The 17,758-nt window shown below is 33.8% G+C and overlaps 1 protein-coding gene across 3 annotated transcripts in view; it reads right to left on the bottom strand.

The window, feature by feature from the left end:
• The window catches only part of Diaph3 (diaphanous related formin 3), a 481,958-nt gene that overhangs the window by 302,328 nt on the left and 161,872 nt on the right, over positions 1-17,758 (bottom strand). For all 3 annotated transcript variants that reach the window (XM_046466464.2, XM_058586107.1, XM_058586106.1), the window contains 4 exons: positions 16,022-16,086; positions 9,167-9,271; positions 2,867-3,175; positions 1,979-2,093 (listed from right to left, as the gene is read on the bottom strand). In XM_046466464.2, the coding sequence (XP_046322420.1) occupies positions 1,979-2,093; positions 2,867-3,175; positions 9,167-9,271; positions 16,022-16,086 (594 nt within the window). The remainder of the gene's footprint in view (positions 1-1,978; positions 2,094-2,866; positions 3,176-9,166; positions 9,272-16,021; positions 16,087-17,758) is intronic.

Below are 17,758 nucleotides of genomic sequence, written 5' to 3'. Positions count from 1 at the left end.
TGGCATTATGAAATGTTAGCATTGGTTAGGCCACATCCCTGGGCTTTCTATCTCTTCTGTTCACCCTGAAAATATCATCCATGGACACACACACCAAAGGAAAAAAAAAAGAAAAGCTACATTTGAGCTGAGACAAAAGATGCTGTGATCCCCTGCTTCTGACTCAAATAACAAAGATTCCAGTCAAGGGGACAGAATGAACAAAGATACCAAGAGGCCAAGGAGGATGGAAGTAAGAAGACTCAGAAAATGATCATCATTTCTCATCTTAATCTGTACAACTAGTATTAGACTGAGCAAATACATCCTTTTTTTTTTTTAACCTTGAATCTCAAGGCTAAAGTTAGATGACTTAAGAATTTTTTAAAGGTCCAATTATTTCATTTAGGGATAACACTACAGTTAAATTAAATACATGCTAACAAGTTTCCCTTTTGAGCCTCATTAATTAAGAAAGTAATCAGAGTAAAGAGGGAAAAAAAGAAAGAGTAGCTGGATGGCAGCATTACTTAAATAGCTTTTAGGTACCACCGTTTGCACCTACTAGCAAAGCAAAGAGAAAACTAATCAATTCCAGATTATGAAATCTGAAATTCTGAAGTGTTTTAAATGTAAATACACATTTTAACTGCCATATATTTTCCTTGATTGCCTTGAAGAGTGCACTAATCTTATTCAAAGAAAATTTTGATTCTCCATAATCAAAAGGTAAAATTAAGATCTGCTTACTTTACAAGTTTTCCTATGGTGAGCTTGCTGAGAATTCTCCATTTTCAAAGACCAGAATATTTTATTTTTAATATTTTAGTCAAGACAAATGTTCCTCACAGAAATATCTGATAAAGGGTTTTGATGTACCACAAATTCTAGAAAGCTACTTTATTTTCTAATAATCTCTTAGAGAGAATTTCTATTTTACGATGACCTTTTAGAAAACATTTCAAAGGAATACAAATAAGTTTTTAAGGTATCTGCCAATATTCTCTGGCTGCTGTGATGATCACATTAAATCAGATACTTGGGGCATTTCTACCATGGCACCTAGTAAACAGTAAGCATTTTAAGAAGTCAAATCCTCTATGTCTATACCCAGGTCTCCCACCTACATCCACCCAGCACAATCTTTCCAGGCCAGCCCTGAGTTCAGTGAACCCAGGAACATAGGTGACACAGGGCTATGGTGGAAAAGGGTCTTTTCAAAAGTTAAAAGGTAATGATTGATCTAAAATGCCTTCCTACAAACCAAAAGTATAAGTTTTACATACACATAAAAATTAATTCAACAAAATATGTTATTATCAGGCATTGAATATAAGTGGCAAGCCCATGGGAGACTGGAAAAAATGAATTCAATTTTCAGACAAAAAAAAAGCCCATGTCCTTAAAAACAATTTTTTTAAAAAACACACTGCACAGGTTAAGCTATCACAAAACAAGTTGCAAAATTAAATCCATTGTTTTTTAATAAAAAGATCATAACATACTAAAACACTTGTTTTTCAAGTCAACTTTGAATACACAATATATTTGATATTTCTATCTCATTTGCTTATACCAACTAATTATGGAGCAGTCACTATAATACTAAGTGTGGCAAAACTCTGACTAGAGAAAGGCTGACATTTATTTTTTCTATTTCTCAAACTAAAGGAAATTCACATGCTAAAACTGACTCTGAAAAAAACTTTCTTAAAAAAAAAAACAAAACTATTTCACCACAATAGAACATCGTCAAAACAACTATTACACAAAAAAACTTTAAAATAAAAGTTTATATTAATCATTTGCATTTTAAAAATTGCCCATTTTAATATAATTTACAACAAAATTCACTTTTAAATACTCCTGAGATAATTTATCATTTGTAATGTAAAAATATAAGGGATAGGATTCTTAAAATAATGTTTGTAGAGGCTGGATATGCAAACTGGCAATTAAAATTCTAAATATAAATACATAACCAAGATGTTAAGCTTACCTTTTTGTTGGCAACAAAAAGTATTCTCAAGTTTATAAAGTAAATCCGTATTTTCATACTTATTTTCATTTACTTTTATCCAGAAACAGTTTTCAGTCATTTCATGAGGTCTGATCTGCAATCAGGGAGAAGACTGATTCACAAACAGCTGAGTGTTTCACCTGTCCCAGCCCAATCAGAATGTATACACCCAGGCCCAAAGCTGCCAGCGGATGTTTATGAAGTAATCTCTGCAAGATTTTCCCCCAAAGTCTGTTCAATGAAGTACAAATTGTGAAGGACATTAAGTTCTGATGAGAAAGAAAAAGTTTCTATGATCAAATAGGTAGGGATTTGCAGCTGAATGAAATAAAGTTTAATTTATTCCTTCTCAATTGTATTTCTCAGAGGATTATTAATGTTCACCTGTACTACAACTCTTGAAGGGCAAGATATATTCATTATACAGCATTTCCCCAATTGATGTGACCATCAAACTACCTTTCTGCCAGACTCAGAATTCTTATGACCTAAGTATCAGCTTCTGACAATACATAGTATTTTTCCAATAGCTACCAACAGAGAAAAAAATCCTAAAAACACTAAGACTTTTGTACTTTTGAAAAGTTCTACATAAATGTAAGTTTCCATCACAATAATTGTGAAATATCAACTTAATTACAAATCAAATCTCATTGAAACATCAATTCTCATCAAATTTATGAACCAGGACAACTTAGTCCATAACATAGGACTTTGTCTCAACATGCCTATTTTTTAAATAATAATAATACCATCTTATTCATTGTCACTTTGATTAGGGTTCCCACTAGAAATTACATGTTAGTCAATCCAAAATTAAATTTTAATCTAGATAGAAGTACGGTTTCCTCCATTTGTACATTTCACCTTTAACCAATTCAATCTTCTCATGCTGGTTTCAGGTTTAAATTCTTTCTTTGGTTTCAACCCAAATGGCAGTGTTGGTGGAGGAGGAGAGTTTCTACCACCAAAAAAGCCCAGAGGAGGAGGTGGAGGCACAGGACCACCAAATGGCAAGGGCATTCCTGGAAGTGGAGGTGGTGGTGGAGGGGGTGGTGGAGGTGGCAACCCTCCACAAGAGGGCAATGGAGGGGGAGCAGGAAGTGGTGGGTGACCAGCTCCATCTTCTTTTGAAGGTGGCAAAGAAATACTGACATCAGCTGGCAAGGCACCAAACTAGAGAAAAAAGTAATAAGAGAAACAACTGAGAACATGTTTACAAATGTGTACAAAGTGTACTTTACTCAAAACTAAGATACATTTTTAACCAAAATTAACTAATATCAATATAATTTAACCAAAACATAAAACTCTGAGAACATTTCTAATTTAAGAGTTATATAGCTGCTGTTCTCAAGAAAATGTAATTGCTAGAAATACAATTCCCAATTTGAAGACAGTGATGGCTACACAAGTGGAAATGCCCACTATGGAAATGGGTATAGAGATGTCTGAGATTTGAAAATCAGCTATGTAAAAGACGCAAAAAACATACACTGGAGACAAGACAACCTCTTCAAGAAATGATGTCGGGAAAACTGGAAATCCATATGTAGTAGAATAAAAATTAAACCCTATGCCTCATCCTGCACAAAACTCAACTCATATTAGATCAAAGACCTGGTTACTAACCAAAAACCTGTACCTACTAGTAGACAATGTAGGCCCAATACTCTAACATATTGGCTCAGTTATTGAATTCCTCAAAAAGGCTCCTAAAGTACAATAAGTAGAATAAAAAAATCAAAAATTGATGATATCAAACTAAAAAGCTTCTTTACAGCAAAGGAAACAATCAAGAACATTAAGAGAGAGCATACAAAATGGAAGAAAATCTTTGTCATACACACCTCAGATAAGGAGTTAATTTCCAGGATAAACAAAGAACTCAAAAATCCAAAAAAATATATGTGTGTGTGTGTATGTATGTGTGTGTGTATGTGTATATATATAAACAAATAACCCAATCAATAAATGGGCAATGACATTTATTTGACACTTTTCAAAAGAAGAAAAACAACAGACAACAAATATATGAAAAAATGTCCAATCTCTCTAGCAATTAGAAAAATGAATATTAAAACTATATTGAGGGCTGGGGATGTGGCTCAAGCGATAGCATGCTCGCCTGGCATGCATGCGGCCCAGGTTTGATCCTCAGCACCACATACAAACAAAGATGTTGTGTCCGCCGAAAACTAAAAAATAAATATTAAAAAATTCTCTCTCTCTCTCTCTCTCTCTCTCTCTCTCTCTCTCTCTCTCTCTTAAAAAAAAAAAACTATATTGAGATTTATCTCACTCCAACAAGAATGGCAATTAAGAATGCAAGTATGTTGCTAAGGATGTAGGGAAAACAGTACATACATACACTGCTACTGGGAGGGCAAATTGGTCAACCACTCTGAAAAGCAGTATGGAGATTCCTCAAAAAACTAGAAATGAAATCACCATTGGAAACAATTATCCCACAACTCAGTATATACCCAAAGGATTTAAAGTCAGCATTCTATAGTGACAAAGCAACATCAGTGCTTATAGCAGCAAAATTCATAATAGCTATTATGGAGGCAACCTACGTACCCTTCAACAGATGAATGAATAAAGCACTTGTGATACATATACATAATGGAGTATTACTCAGCCACAAAGAAGAATGACTTCATGATATCTGCCAGTAAATGGATGGATATAGAGAATAATCATGCTAAGTGAAACAAACCAATCCCAAAAACCAAAAGTCCAACGTTTTCTCTAACATGTGGACGCTAACCCAAAATAAGGGGGACTTGAAGAGGAAGAACAGAAGTTCAGTAGATTAGTCAAACGGAAAACAAGAAAAGAGAGGAGGACTAGAAATTGAAAGACAGTGGAATGAATCTGACATAATTTTCCTAAGTACATATATGAATACACCATATTAAATCTCATAACCATGTACATCCACAAGACTGAAGTCCTAATTAGAATAAAATATATTCCATCCTTGTATAATTTTATCAAAATGGATCTCTACTGTCATATATAACTTAAAAGAACCAATAAAATTTTTAAAAAGAACAAATAAAAACCCAACTGTCTGTAGGTGACAACCCAAGCTAAGAAAGAAAATGTGAGCTCACAATATGCAGATAATATGTAGGATGAGAAAAGACATGTCTATAGAGTTCTATAAACATGCATTTAATTGATAAGTAAAATATATATATATATAAGAAACAAACAAAAAAAAAGATTAAATGGTTATTTCCAAATCTTCTCCATATGTCTGATGCACTTTAGGAAAAACATTCTTAAAATTTCTAGTAGGGTCTACAAATAAATATCATGATCAGGTCCCTATAAATTGGTCTTTTAAGTAACTACCTTCTAATTACATATATGCACCAACCCGTAATACTGATATCAGGGGCCCTTGTATGTTATATTTTTACTTGACCATCTTCTACCAGTCTTTCCAGAATGAGTTAACATATTCCTTCTTCAGGAAAGTTTGATCTTGACACTCATTTTACACTGGCAGCACTCTATACTTCTTCTTACTACCTCTTATCAGAAGTGTGAAATAATCAGGAGTCTGAACCAGGAAGAACCAAGTCCAAGACAAGTTTTGGCAACTTAGTAAGTCCCTACCTCAAAATAAAAATTAAGAAAAGTCCAGGGATGTAGCAATTATCTCATTGATAGATTAAAAACTGCAGTAGGGAATTGACTATGCTGTTTTACTCACTACTCTTTCCCAGCACCTCAACAAGTGACTGGCACATGACAGTCATTGAAGAAAAGTATAGAATAAAAGGATTAAGCCTGAAAGATCTGTAATCTCAGCTACTGGGGATGCTGAGGCAGCAATATCACAAGTTAGTGGCCGAATTCAGCAACTCAGAATGACCCTGTCTCAAATTAAATGATTTTTTTTTAAAGTTATGGGAATGTAGCTCAATGACAAAGTACATGCTTAGCATGTACAAAACCCTAGGTTCAATTCCCAGCAACACAAATATAACCGAAGAAATAAACAAACACAGGAAGAGGAAAAGGCAAGCTCAGAATCATAAACCAAAAGTAAAAAAAGAGTGTTCCACTCTACATCATTCTACAGAGTCAATTGCCATAAAGAAGATAGGTGGAAATCAGGAGTGTAAAGCAAACAGCTATGTCCATTGAGCCACCTTTCCCATTATGTTTGCAGAGTATGGTGAGAATTTAGAAGATGAAATTTTATGATCATACAGAAGAAAAGTAGGGTTAGTAAGTCTTGGTAATACAGTTAATTCCTTGAAATTATTAACTTCAATTGTAAGCCCTCCCTCATACCAAATACATATATGAGAACTAACTAGCAAATTATGCACATGTAGGAAATATCAATGATATTAAAAGTTTTATGGTACACTATAGAAAGTAGAACACACATAAGAGCATAAAATTAATGACATGACTCCAGCACAAATAAAAACAGTGTTATAAAAGACCACAAATCAAACAGCATGCCTTATTAAGAACATCAAGCATAATGAAGAGTATTGCCTGGAGGCTGTGACCAAGAACAGGACTGCCCATAGAATGCCAAAGATGCATAAGATCTGTCCTCACACTCATGTAAATTTGATAGTTAGCTACCCATGAAGCTTCATTTGATAAACTCAAAAGTTATTAGAATATATGGTTCAGGCCTCTATCTTTCACCCTGTACAAAAATCAGCTCAAGTGGATCAAAAACTTAGGCACGAGAACTGAGACCCTGCGCCTAACAGAAGAAGAGTTAGGCCCAAATCTTCACCACGTCGGCCTAGGATCTGACTTCCTTAACAAGACTCGAAAGCACAAGAAGTAAAATAAAAAAAAATCAATGAATGGGATGCATTCAAATTAAAAACCTTTTTTCTCAGCAAAGGAAAAAATTAATAATGTGAGGACAGAGCCTAAGATAGGGAGAAAATGGTAAAGACCATATCCACCTCTGATAAAGCACTAATCTCTATAAAGAACTCAAAAAACAAATAATACAATCAATAAATGGCCTAAGGAACTGAACAGACACTTCAAAGAAGAAGAAATACAATCAATCAACAAATATATGAAAAAATGCTCAACAACTCTAGCAATTAGAGAAGTGCAAATCAAAACTACTCTAAGATTTCATCTCAGTCCTGTCAGAATGGCAATCATCAAGAATACAGGCAACAATGAATGCGGGCAAGGATGTGGTAAAAAAGATACACTCATACATTGCTAGTGGGACTGAAAATTGGTGCAACTACTATGGAAAGCAGTATGGGGATTCCTTGGAAAACTGGGAATAAAACCACCATTTGATCCAGCTATCCCACTCCTTGGTTTATAATCAAAGGACTTAAAATCAGCATACTATAGTGATGCAGCCACATTTATAGCATCTCAATTCACAATAGGTAGACGATGGAACCAACCTAGTACCCTCAATAGATGAATGAATAAAGAAAATGTGTTATATATACTCAATGGAATATTGCTCAGCTTTAAAGAACAGTGAAATTATGGCATTTGCCAGTAAGTGCTTAAAGAGAAGGGTCTTAGGCTGGGCATAATGGCACACTCCTGTAATCCCAGCAAACGAAGAGACAAGTCTGGAGGATAACAAGTTTGAAGGCAACCTCAGCAGTTCTGTAACAACTTGTCTCAAAATGAAAAATGTAAAAAACAAACAATCAAAAAAGGAAGTGGAGATGTAGCTCAGTGGTAAAACATCCCTGGGTTCAACTAAATACTGAGCAAGAGAGAGAAAAGAGCCTTAAGACAAATGGGCAGATCTCCTGAGAAGTACAAACATCTGAGGAAAGAATTTGCTAGTGTTTTTCAAAAAATGAATATGAGGTCCATCATTAAATATCTTAATTCCAGGCTTTCCTTGGATAGCCATAAATGATATGATCATTACATATAACTTGGGAGAATTCTTGATTTATTTCAAAACATAAATTCACTCCCATTTTATAACAAAAAAGTAGCATGAAGCAATAATTTATCCAAAGATAGTGGACATATTTTTTATAAACTGGAATTTTCCAGGATGGATTTGCAAGTAATGTATCAACTGGCAAAATTAAAAAGAAATTTTTTCAATCTACATAAGCTAATGCCAGGAAAAAGTTATAAATGTTTCAGCAATTGCCTACAAGCCACAGAAAACAAAGTTTTTAAAAAATGAAAGGTAAGGTGCCATAAGAGGAAAACATTCAGTGACATATGGTACTTCCTCCTTGGAAAAATAAAGAAAACTCAATGAGAATGTTTTTCTTATAAACATTATTCAATTTCATTTTAAAAGTTAAAATCCAACAGATCGCTATCTCCTAAAGGCATTTTCAGACAGCCCTTGTAACAAAACTATTCATTAAGTATCTAAAACAAAAGGGACAATAATACAGAAAACAGTATACCTGAGACTCTTTCAACATAATGATAAATTAGGACAAAGGAAAATAGCTAAACTATACTTATTGCTCATCATCCTATTCGTAAACGTACATGAAGAAATTTAGCTCTGAATGTTCTATCCCCTTGCTTTCATCCATATAAAGCATGCAGATGATGTATTTCGTGCTATCTAATGTTTTAGGTGTAAAGCGTGTATGTGAGATATCTGCTTCATAATCCAGATTTGCTCTCTTTTTTTTTGTCATGTTTTAAATCTGTTTACTTTTGGAAATTGAAAAATTATCAGAAAATAGTCTCATTCAGCTAGAGGTTATCTTTCACTGCAAAGTACCCATAGGCTGAAGGTTTTGAAAAATAAATAGCTTGAGCAATAATTTCCTGTATTAGGATGAAGATCAGTGATGAATGACAAATCTAAAAGCAAAAGAATTTCTTAACCTTTATGCTTAATTATTTAGAAATAAAACCCAAATAATACACATTTGGGTTTTATTAGACATTAGAAATAAAACCCAAATAATACACAAGGAAGCAGGGTAATTCCTAAAATATTACAGACTCCTGAAAATACAAGTAGGAATAAAGTAAAAAATAATTTTAAAAACGGAAGAGAAATGCATATAAACAATATTATGAAAACATATAAATGAAATTTAAGTTTAAACATTTGACGCTATAAAGATATAACATGACCTTTGTCCTCCGGGTGTGGTTTCCATATCAAAATCACCCAGAATGGCATTTTACCTGAGATTTAAAAGCTTGCAATTGTACTTGAAGCTCATTAATCTTTTCTTCTTTTTTTTGCAATTGAGCCTGAGTTTCTTGGTGGTCAGTAAACTCTTTTTCAAACTGAAAAGAAAAAGAGAAAGAAAGATGGAAATGAAAAGCAGAATCCTTTATATAAAAATATGACTCTAAAGATCTGCCAATAGAACATACATTTCTAAATTTGTTTTATAAAAGAAATGGTAGATTTTGTGATTAGTCACCCACAGCTTTTCCCTAGGTCTCTCCAGTTCCAGGCAAAATCATTCATTCACAAGGGAGCAGACCAAGTCAGAGATGCAGTATATGACCTTCTTCTCTCAGCAAACTGGCTCATAGTTGTCTATGACCTTGGCATTTTTCTTAAAAGTCCCTAAATATCATTGTGATTTTGTGTGAAAATAAGAGAACAAAACATTATATTGAATTCCTAGTTGCTCCCACCTTTATAACCCTATACTTGAAACTTATCTGAAGTTTATCAAGATGATTTAAAAGCATTCCGTTTCAGTATATTTTATTAATAAACAACTCTATTGTATAAATGCATCAGTTACTTGCTTTTTTTCTTATAACAACATGTCTCCTAGCACCTTTGAGAGATTAATGGCAAGTTAATCTTTCAAAGTCCTTTGTGCTATACCTTCAGGGTGCAAGGCAAACAATAAAATTTGGGGAATCCAATGAGTTTTCTAATTTATATAGCCACTCATCACAAGTTCCCATCTTGTACTCAAATAGCTCTATTCTGCCATCATCAGGATTGAAAACCTCTCTTAAGAAAATTGAATTTAGGGGCTGGGGTTGTGGCTCAGCAGTAGAGCACTTGCCTAGCACATTCGAGGCACTGGGTTGGATTCTCAGCAACACATAAAAATAAATAAATAAAATAAAGATATTGGGTCTAAGCACAACTAAAAAAATATTTTAAAAAAAGAAAACTGAATTTAAATAGGGTATTGTCTCATAATCAAGAACAAGTATTTAGCTCTTTTTTAAAAGAAAATCATTATAAGAAGATGCAACTGCTTCATAAATGTAGCCTCTGGCCTTTAAACCCTTAACACAAAAAGATAGTTACTAGTAAAAGATGTGAGACTTAAAAAGCCAGATTTTTGGCCTTCCAAGTCTGAATCACTCAGCTGAAACCACACCATCTCCCTACAATTAAAGTATAGATAATACTTTTCATCTTTCCTAATAGGCTACTTTTTAAAGAGGTTTTAAGACATACAACTGAGCAAAAGGTCAAAATACTGCATATCCCCATGCCTGCACAGAAGCATCCAGTCTCCTGCATATCCTGGAGTTTTAAGATGAAGCATTTGTAAGTTTTATAACCCAAACTCTGTGAAACAAGAAATATTATTTTAATTCCCATTTACAAGTCAAGAAATTAAATCGCATGCTACTGATCCTTACTCTCAAACTTAGATCCCTACTAAATGATCACAGGAACTAACAGGTAAAAACTGCCCAAAAGTCCTTTAGTTCACCAAAACCACAGGAACATTCCCACTCCCACTACTACTGCAGCTCCTCCAAGCCACTCTTACCATGAAGTAAGTAAAAAGATACTAATCCTAAACCTAAGTAAGCAATTTAGAACCCCAAGCACACTCAGAGGTTAACCTAATTCCTCTTGCCATGAAAGGCTTCCCCAGAGACAAAATAAATCAATTGTCTCAACACTCTTGCTACATCCTCAGCCCTCTGTATTTTGGTCCTTCATCTTACCCCTTACAACATAATCTTACAATTTTGCTTCAAAGACAACTTTTACAATGTTCTTAGTCCATTCTCACTTTTCTAAGCTATTGAACGTCATTCACTTCAGTATCCATTACTCTAATAACTGTGACTTTCCAAATTCTAAATCAGTCTCACATTTGGAGGTACCTCCATAGCTGCACAATTCAACTGGCCATAACTGGTTAAGTATAAATTTAAATTCACAAAATTCACATAAAATTTCAAATCCAGCTCCTCAGTCACACTAGTCATTTTAAAGGATGCAACAGACACACACAATGCACTGGCTACCATGTTGAACAAAATAAATTATACGATATTCCACACTCCTATAAGGGGCATGTCTGCTCTATAGCATAAATACTTACAAATAGAATATGCAATATCTTTTCTGTATGTTCTACTACAAGATCATCTTCTGCTTCTCCTCTGTCCCCTTCTCCTCCTACTTCTGATTTCTCCTCCCAATTTCTTGCATGTTGGCAAAGTATAGGACTTTTGCCTCATCGCTCTGCTTCTCTCATTCCAATTTCTCATAAGATAACCTCTTCCACATCACCATTCATATACTGATGGCATCCAAATCCCTATCACCAAGACATCTTTCATCTAAGTACCAGACTACTAATTAAGCCATAAATACATTTTCAATTGCTTAATGAAAAATATTCAAATAAAAAAATAAATAAAAGCAAAATAAAAAATAAAAACTTTCCAAAACCAAGGTTAAGTCTTCCCTCTACAAACCTTGATTTTCAACACTGTTATTCTTTGTTAATAACAATCCAAATAATATGTCTCCTTTAACATTTCTCTCAGAGGGTTAGGTACTGGAGGTAAGAGTGTTAAGCAGAACATAGCCAGTGCTTCTAGTAAGCAGAGTCTGATAGTAAAGTAAAAGCAAATACCCCAACTCCATGAGAAGTACCACCAATAAAGCTAGAGAAGAACTGAGTGCCATGGAATGATTCCTAGAGGAATAATATACAACATCAGGCTTAAAGAATTTGAAGAATTAACTGAGAAGTGCATTTACAATTTCAAGCTGAGGGAATACCAATGCACAGAGGAAATACAATCAATTTTTTGTCAGGGGCACAAAAGAAGATATAAAAACAAGCTGTGGGGATTAAGCTGGAGATATACACAGGAACAATTTTTTATTCACAAGTTCAATTTTGTAATATTCTATTTTATTAATTAATTTACTTAGGAATTAAATTTTGAAAGGAATTTTGCAATAAACCAGTTTTTTTGTTTTGTTTGTCCTAAAATCCACAGAATGTTGTGAGGTTAAGTATGCTAGGAAATAACATGATCAATTTGCACTTTGGAAAACCCAACTAGGAATGGTGTAGAAGATGAAACAAAAGGGAAATACTATAGGCACAAAGATTAGTTTGGAGGCTATTGTAGTTGTCCAAACAAGAACTAAGGACCTATCTGAATTGAGCTGGAGAAGATAATGCAGAAGAAATGAGCCTAAAGAATCCAAAAGTGTTTGTATCTGACTGAAAGAAGAAATAGAACAGGAGAGGATATCTAAGATGAGTACAGAGTTATGTGTTTTTTGCACTGGAAACAAAGTGTTGTAACATGGGATAGGAGGAGTATATAAAATGCAGGGAAGAAAGCCATTTTTAGGAAGAAAAAAAGATGACTTTGGTTCCATTTATAATTCAGATGTGCATCACTATAAAGAAATAACTGGCAGAGGCTCCTTATTAAAAATAGGTTTGTCTATTTAGTTCATAGTTTTGGAGATTCAAAGTTCAAATGGCATAGCACAGCTCTATTATAAGGGCCACCCTGAGCTGTATCACCTCAAGGCACAGACAGCAACAGAAGGAGTGTATGCAAGAGCAAGCAATTATATGAGGAAGCAGCAATAAAGAGGATCAGAGGAATCAGGCTTGCTCCTTTTATAATAGTCCTCTTCCTCTGGCAAGACTCAAAGGGTGGCACAGAGAACTATGTTATGACCCAATGACCTAAAGGCCTCCCACTGGGCCCCAAACCTTAATGGTTCTACCACCTCCCAGCAGTGTCACACCAGGGGACCAATCCTTTAACACATGATCTGTAAGAAGGACAAAATAAAACCATATCCAAACTGCAGATATGTCAAGCTTGATATACCTAGAAGAAATTGAAAATAAATTTACATTCACCTCTTCCTTGAATACCTCAACTTGTTACTTCATACTGATGCTTCAGGACTGACATCAGATAACACTTCTTGGATAAGTCTTCCCTGACCATCCAAGACTAGATGAAAAATCCTTCCTGTTGGCTCGCATCCCACATAGGACTTTTCTACCACAATTATCATGCTGTCATATAAAATTCTTAAAATGTAGCATCACATGACTCAATAGCATTCTTCAACATGGAAACTCATAAAAGTGAGAACCTTTTTTATTCATTACCTTTTGAATGCCTTACATTTATAAATAAATTCAATAAATGTTTATGGAACGAAGTGATAAAGCCAACTCCTGTCAAATTTTCATGTGCTGAATGACTGTGTCAATATCATATATTAAACTTAACCATTCCTCCCATATCAAAGATCATTAAGGAGTCATTTTCTCTTCTTTCTTACTACTGAGACAAAGTTCATTGCTACACAAAATAAATGCTTATGAGAGGAAGAATGAAGAAGTCTTTTAACAATATCATATGTACACTATCCTATGTTTAGTCTAAAATTCAGAAAGTAAAAGTGTTATTTAGGGGGCCAACGGAAAAAAAAAAATGATTAAAACAACCAGTCATAATTAGTACACTCTGAAAATTTATTAAATCAACTTGGCAAATACTAAAAGTATCTGTATTATTCACCAAAGAGATAAATTTCTACATCTTCCCCTATAAAAGGATCAGATGAAGCATAAACTTTGCTTTAGCATTTTTATAATATCTATAGTCAAATCACTGTAGCCGTAGGGATAAAATGAGTCTCCATTAAAAGTATACCTTATAAAATCTGATATGATAGCATTCTTCTCCAAAAAGAGTTGCTACAGCAATATTATACTTACAAAATTACAAACAAAAATGTCAAGAAACACAGTTAAGGTTGAGGTTCTGCTTAATTTTGTTCCCTAGGGTAAATGTATTAGTACATCTGCACAAGAAGGTTGATAATTCAATATTCTCTATACACTATCTGACATTTCTGGTCTTCATTTTTCAAATTTATGCACCAAAATAAAGAATGTGCCTAGCAACTATGATTCCTTCCTCACTAAAGCAAGGTATTTACATGTGTCCTTATAAAGCTATCAGAACAAAGTTTTTGCTGATATATACAAAATGGTATGGCAATAGAAATCTTTTATGAAACAATATTTTTTGAATATACCTAAAAATAATTTCTGACTAAAAAAAGACAACTAACCTTGAACAAGATCTTTGAATTACATTTAAACTTTGTAATTTAAAAGAAATCTGTTGATAAATATATTGTTCAACTCAGATACACTATATATCTGAAAATGATAACCAGAGCAAATAAACACTGTCTGGGCCATATTCAATTCTAGTACTTGAAAGTGTATTATAACCTTGCCAGGAAAAGTGAAAGGGCTTATGGAGCCTAGAATACAAGGCTCACTGGGGGAAGGTTCACACTACAACATGAACATCTATCAACAGTGACACTTTGTAGACTTAAGTGATCCATTAATCTGTTTCCCCTAGTACACCAAGTCATTCAAGGCAATGACAATATTTATATTCATATTCATAGCTGTGACACAAGCCTGAGGCCAAAGGACTAGACTATAACCTCTCACTTAATGTTTGGCGAGCCCAATACCCTAGGACTTTCCCCACAAAAAATTCTTCAATGGCCGGGCATGGTGGAGCACACCTGTAATCCTAGCAGCTCAGGAGGCTGAGGTGGGAGGATCACAGGTTCAAAGCCAGGATCAGCAACTTAGCAAGGCCTAAGGAATTTACCTAGACCCTGTCTCTAAATAAAACATAAAAAGGGCTGAGGATGTGGCTCAGTGATTAAGAGCCTCTGGGTTCACTCCCCTGTACCAAAAAAAAAAAAAAAAAAAAAAATCAATGTTTTTCATATGTCACTCCTTAACGAAGGAAATGGTACCTATAGTTTGGAAGTTATGTTTAATCTTTGATGTTTATGGAAAAGTGAAATTCTTTCAAGACATAATTAGAATCTGCAACTCAAACATGTGCATACCTTGGGATGGTGCAAACATTCATTTAATAAATATTCCTTATGGTGTTGCTATGATGGCAGTCTTTTTGTGGTAATTATTATTATTCTAATGATAGAAGAAAGCAGCCCTAAGAATTCAAATGAGAATGATTATATAAATGTAAAGAATACAACCAAGAAAGTCTAATGGGTACATGCCAAGCCAGAGATAAAAGGTAAAAACACCACTTTAGAGAAAAATAGGGAATGGCTGGATTCTCAGAAATGCTAAGGTTGAAACTGATGAAGCTAAAAATAGTCAACAGTTTCCAACTATGAAACAGCAACCTGGTATAGTTCAACCTAATAATGAAGCAACTCAAAACAAAAATTAAACCTTTCTAAAAATTTCAGATATAATTTCAGTCTAAAGAATCTAAACTATGACTTCTAAAGAATTACTCATCTTAGGATTTTGATTCTAAACATTTTGTTCAACTATTTATTTTTTCATTCAAAAAATATTTTTTTAGTTCTTACACAAAGTCAGGAATTGTTCTTGGTGCAGAAATAGTGAATAGGGGGGGAAAACCCTCAAAGTTTACTCTGGAGTGAGAAATAACTAATACACATGTACACATAAAAGTACATAAATTTAGTACTATACAAGGTTATAACAAATATAATGGAACAAAAAATAAGGGAAGAAGTACAGGAAAGGCAAAACTTGGGAATGGGGAATGCAGTTTTAAATAACAAGGTGGTCTAAGAAATTATACATAGAGAACAGTGTATGGGTAAATACCTAGGGGGGGAAAAAAGAGAGAGAATAACAAGCAAAGTCCCTGAGGTCCATTCATGCCTTCAGTGATTCCCCACAAAGTCTGGCAAGGTTGGTCAACGTTACTTACTTTTTTGTGAAGTTCTGATGCCTTTTCCTCAAACTCTTCTAGTTTTGCTTGCTCTATGCAAACATCTAAAATTGCAATGACAAAAATCGTTTAATTGCAATATTACTTAAATTCATTGTAAATTAAATAGCTTAGAAAGAAAAAATCATGGAATGGAATTAGAAATAATAGTGATAAATAGAGAAAATGTAAACAAAATGAAGAAACATTATGAGGCTGAAACGGAGATGGCTTTATAAAGCCTGACATCAAAAAAGACAAACCCAAGTACAATTTTAAACTTCTATCAGGGAAGAGGAGAGATTTCAATTATATAACACCCAAAAGTTCCTATTATCAACCTTAAAGATTCTGAAGGAAGAAGGAAAAATGAGACCAACAGAAACTAGGAAACAGGCAGCCATAATAGGGGGAAAAATAACAACTACTAAAAGGTTTGTTACAACCAAATAATATGAAAATATAAAATTTCAAATGAGAACTCATAGCAAAGATTAAATGATCCATAATGTCAAGTATTGGAGTTGGCACAAGGAAACCAACTCTCCTACAAAGTAATAACTGAAGTGTTAAGTGAGGAACACTGCTGATTAAAATTTAGGCAATACTTGCTAAAATTTTAAAAGAAAACACTTCTTTCAGACAGCAATACTATTTTTTTAGGACTTTGCCACTGGGCAGAATACTCATTAAAAGATTGTTTATGTTATATGGCTCCATGGGACTAAATAATTAATTCTCTGATTCCTAAAATATAGAAAGTATCTCTCAATTACTACGATATATGAAATCATATGCAACCTATGCTTTTTAACACCTTTCTCCCCTGTTGCTGGACTTCTCTTCTCTCACCTACTCATAAATACAAGTCTTTCCTGTATTTAAATCTGTATATTTATTCTAAACATTTAAATTTAATAAGCAATAAATTTATTAAAACTGTATAAATATAATTCACTTCCAGCAGTATTCAAAGCTTTCTATTTCTTTCTCAAGACTTCAATAACAAAATCCCACAGCTACCAAAGAAAAAGCATTCCTAATGTCCAGGTGGGATATATTTTTCTGACACCATACAAAATCATTTCCCATTTTGGTTTGCTACATATATAGAGCACATTTTTCTTAGCATCTATGCCCCACTCTTACTCTTAGGAAATGCTAATTGTTTCTCTCCACAGAAACAAGCATTTTCATTATCAGTGTCACTAATGTTATCTAGTTCTCTACTCCTTCTATACATTCCATTTCTTTTCCTGAGTGTAGAAGAAAAACATAATCTTGCATAGATAAGTAGTTGAAAATGGGAGGTGTGTGTCAATAGCCTTTTCAGACCTTCCTGTATATTATTCTCTGCTGTTACACCAAAATTTCACAAATGATACTTCTTAAATAGTATCCAAATATGAATGAACTTGCACTGTTACTGTAAGATCATGCATCACTATTTAACTTTTAATGGATCTTTTGCCTATGTTAAATTTGTATCATCAGGCGCTGGTTATTTAGAAATGAGTAGTTTGCTGAGTCAAGCACATCTCCAAATTTTAACACATCTCTTTATACAATATCAAAATAACCATATTGGTTAATTATTCCACTAAACACACTAGAAAGGTTTGTTTTGTTTTGTTTTGTTTTGTTTTGTTAGTACTAAGACACTATAAAGGTAGCAGCAATAAATATGAGTTTTCAAAATTCTAATTTTCACTTAAAAACTCAGGTTTTCTAATTGGT

This window comes from Marmota monax, unplaced genomic scaffold (genome assembly GCF_021218885.2).
Source record: "Marmota monax isolate L192 unplaced genomic scaffold, Marmota_monax_Labrador192_F-V1.1 WCK01_AAM20220418_F8-fsc00049, whole genome shotgun sequence".
In the NCBI taxonomy this organism is placed as follows: domain Eukaryota; kingdom Metazoa; phylum Chordata; class Mammalia; order Rodentia; family Sciuridae; genus Marmota; species Marmota monax.
Note: the sequence above shows the minus strand (reverse complement) of the source record. Positions and strands in the feature narration are given on the sequence as shown.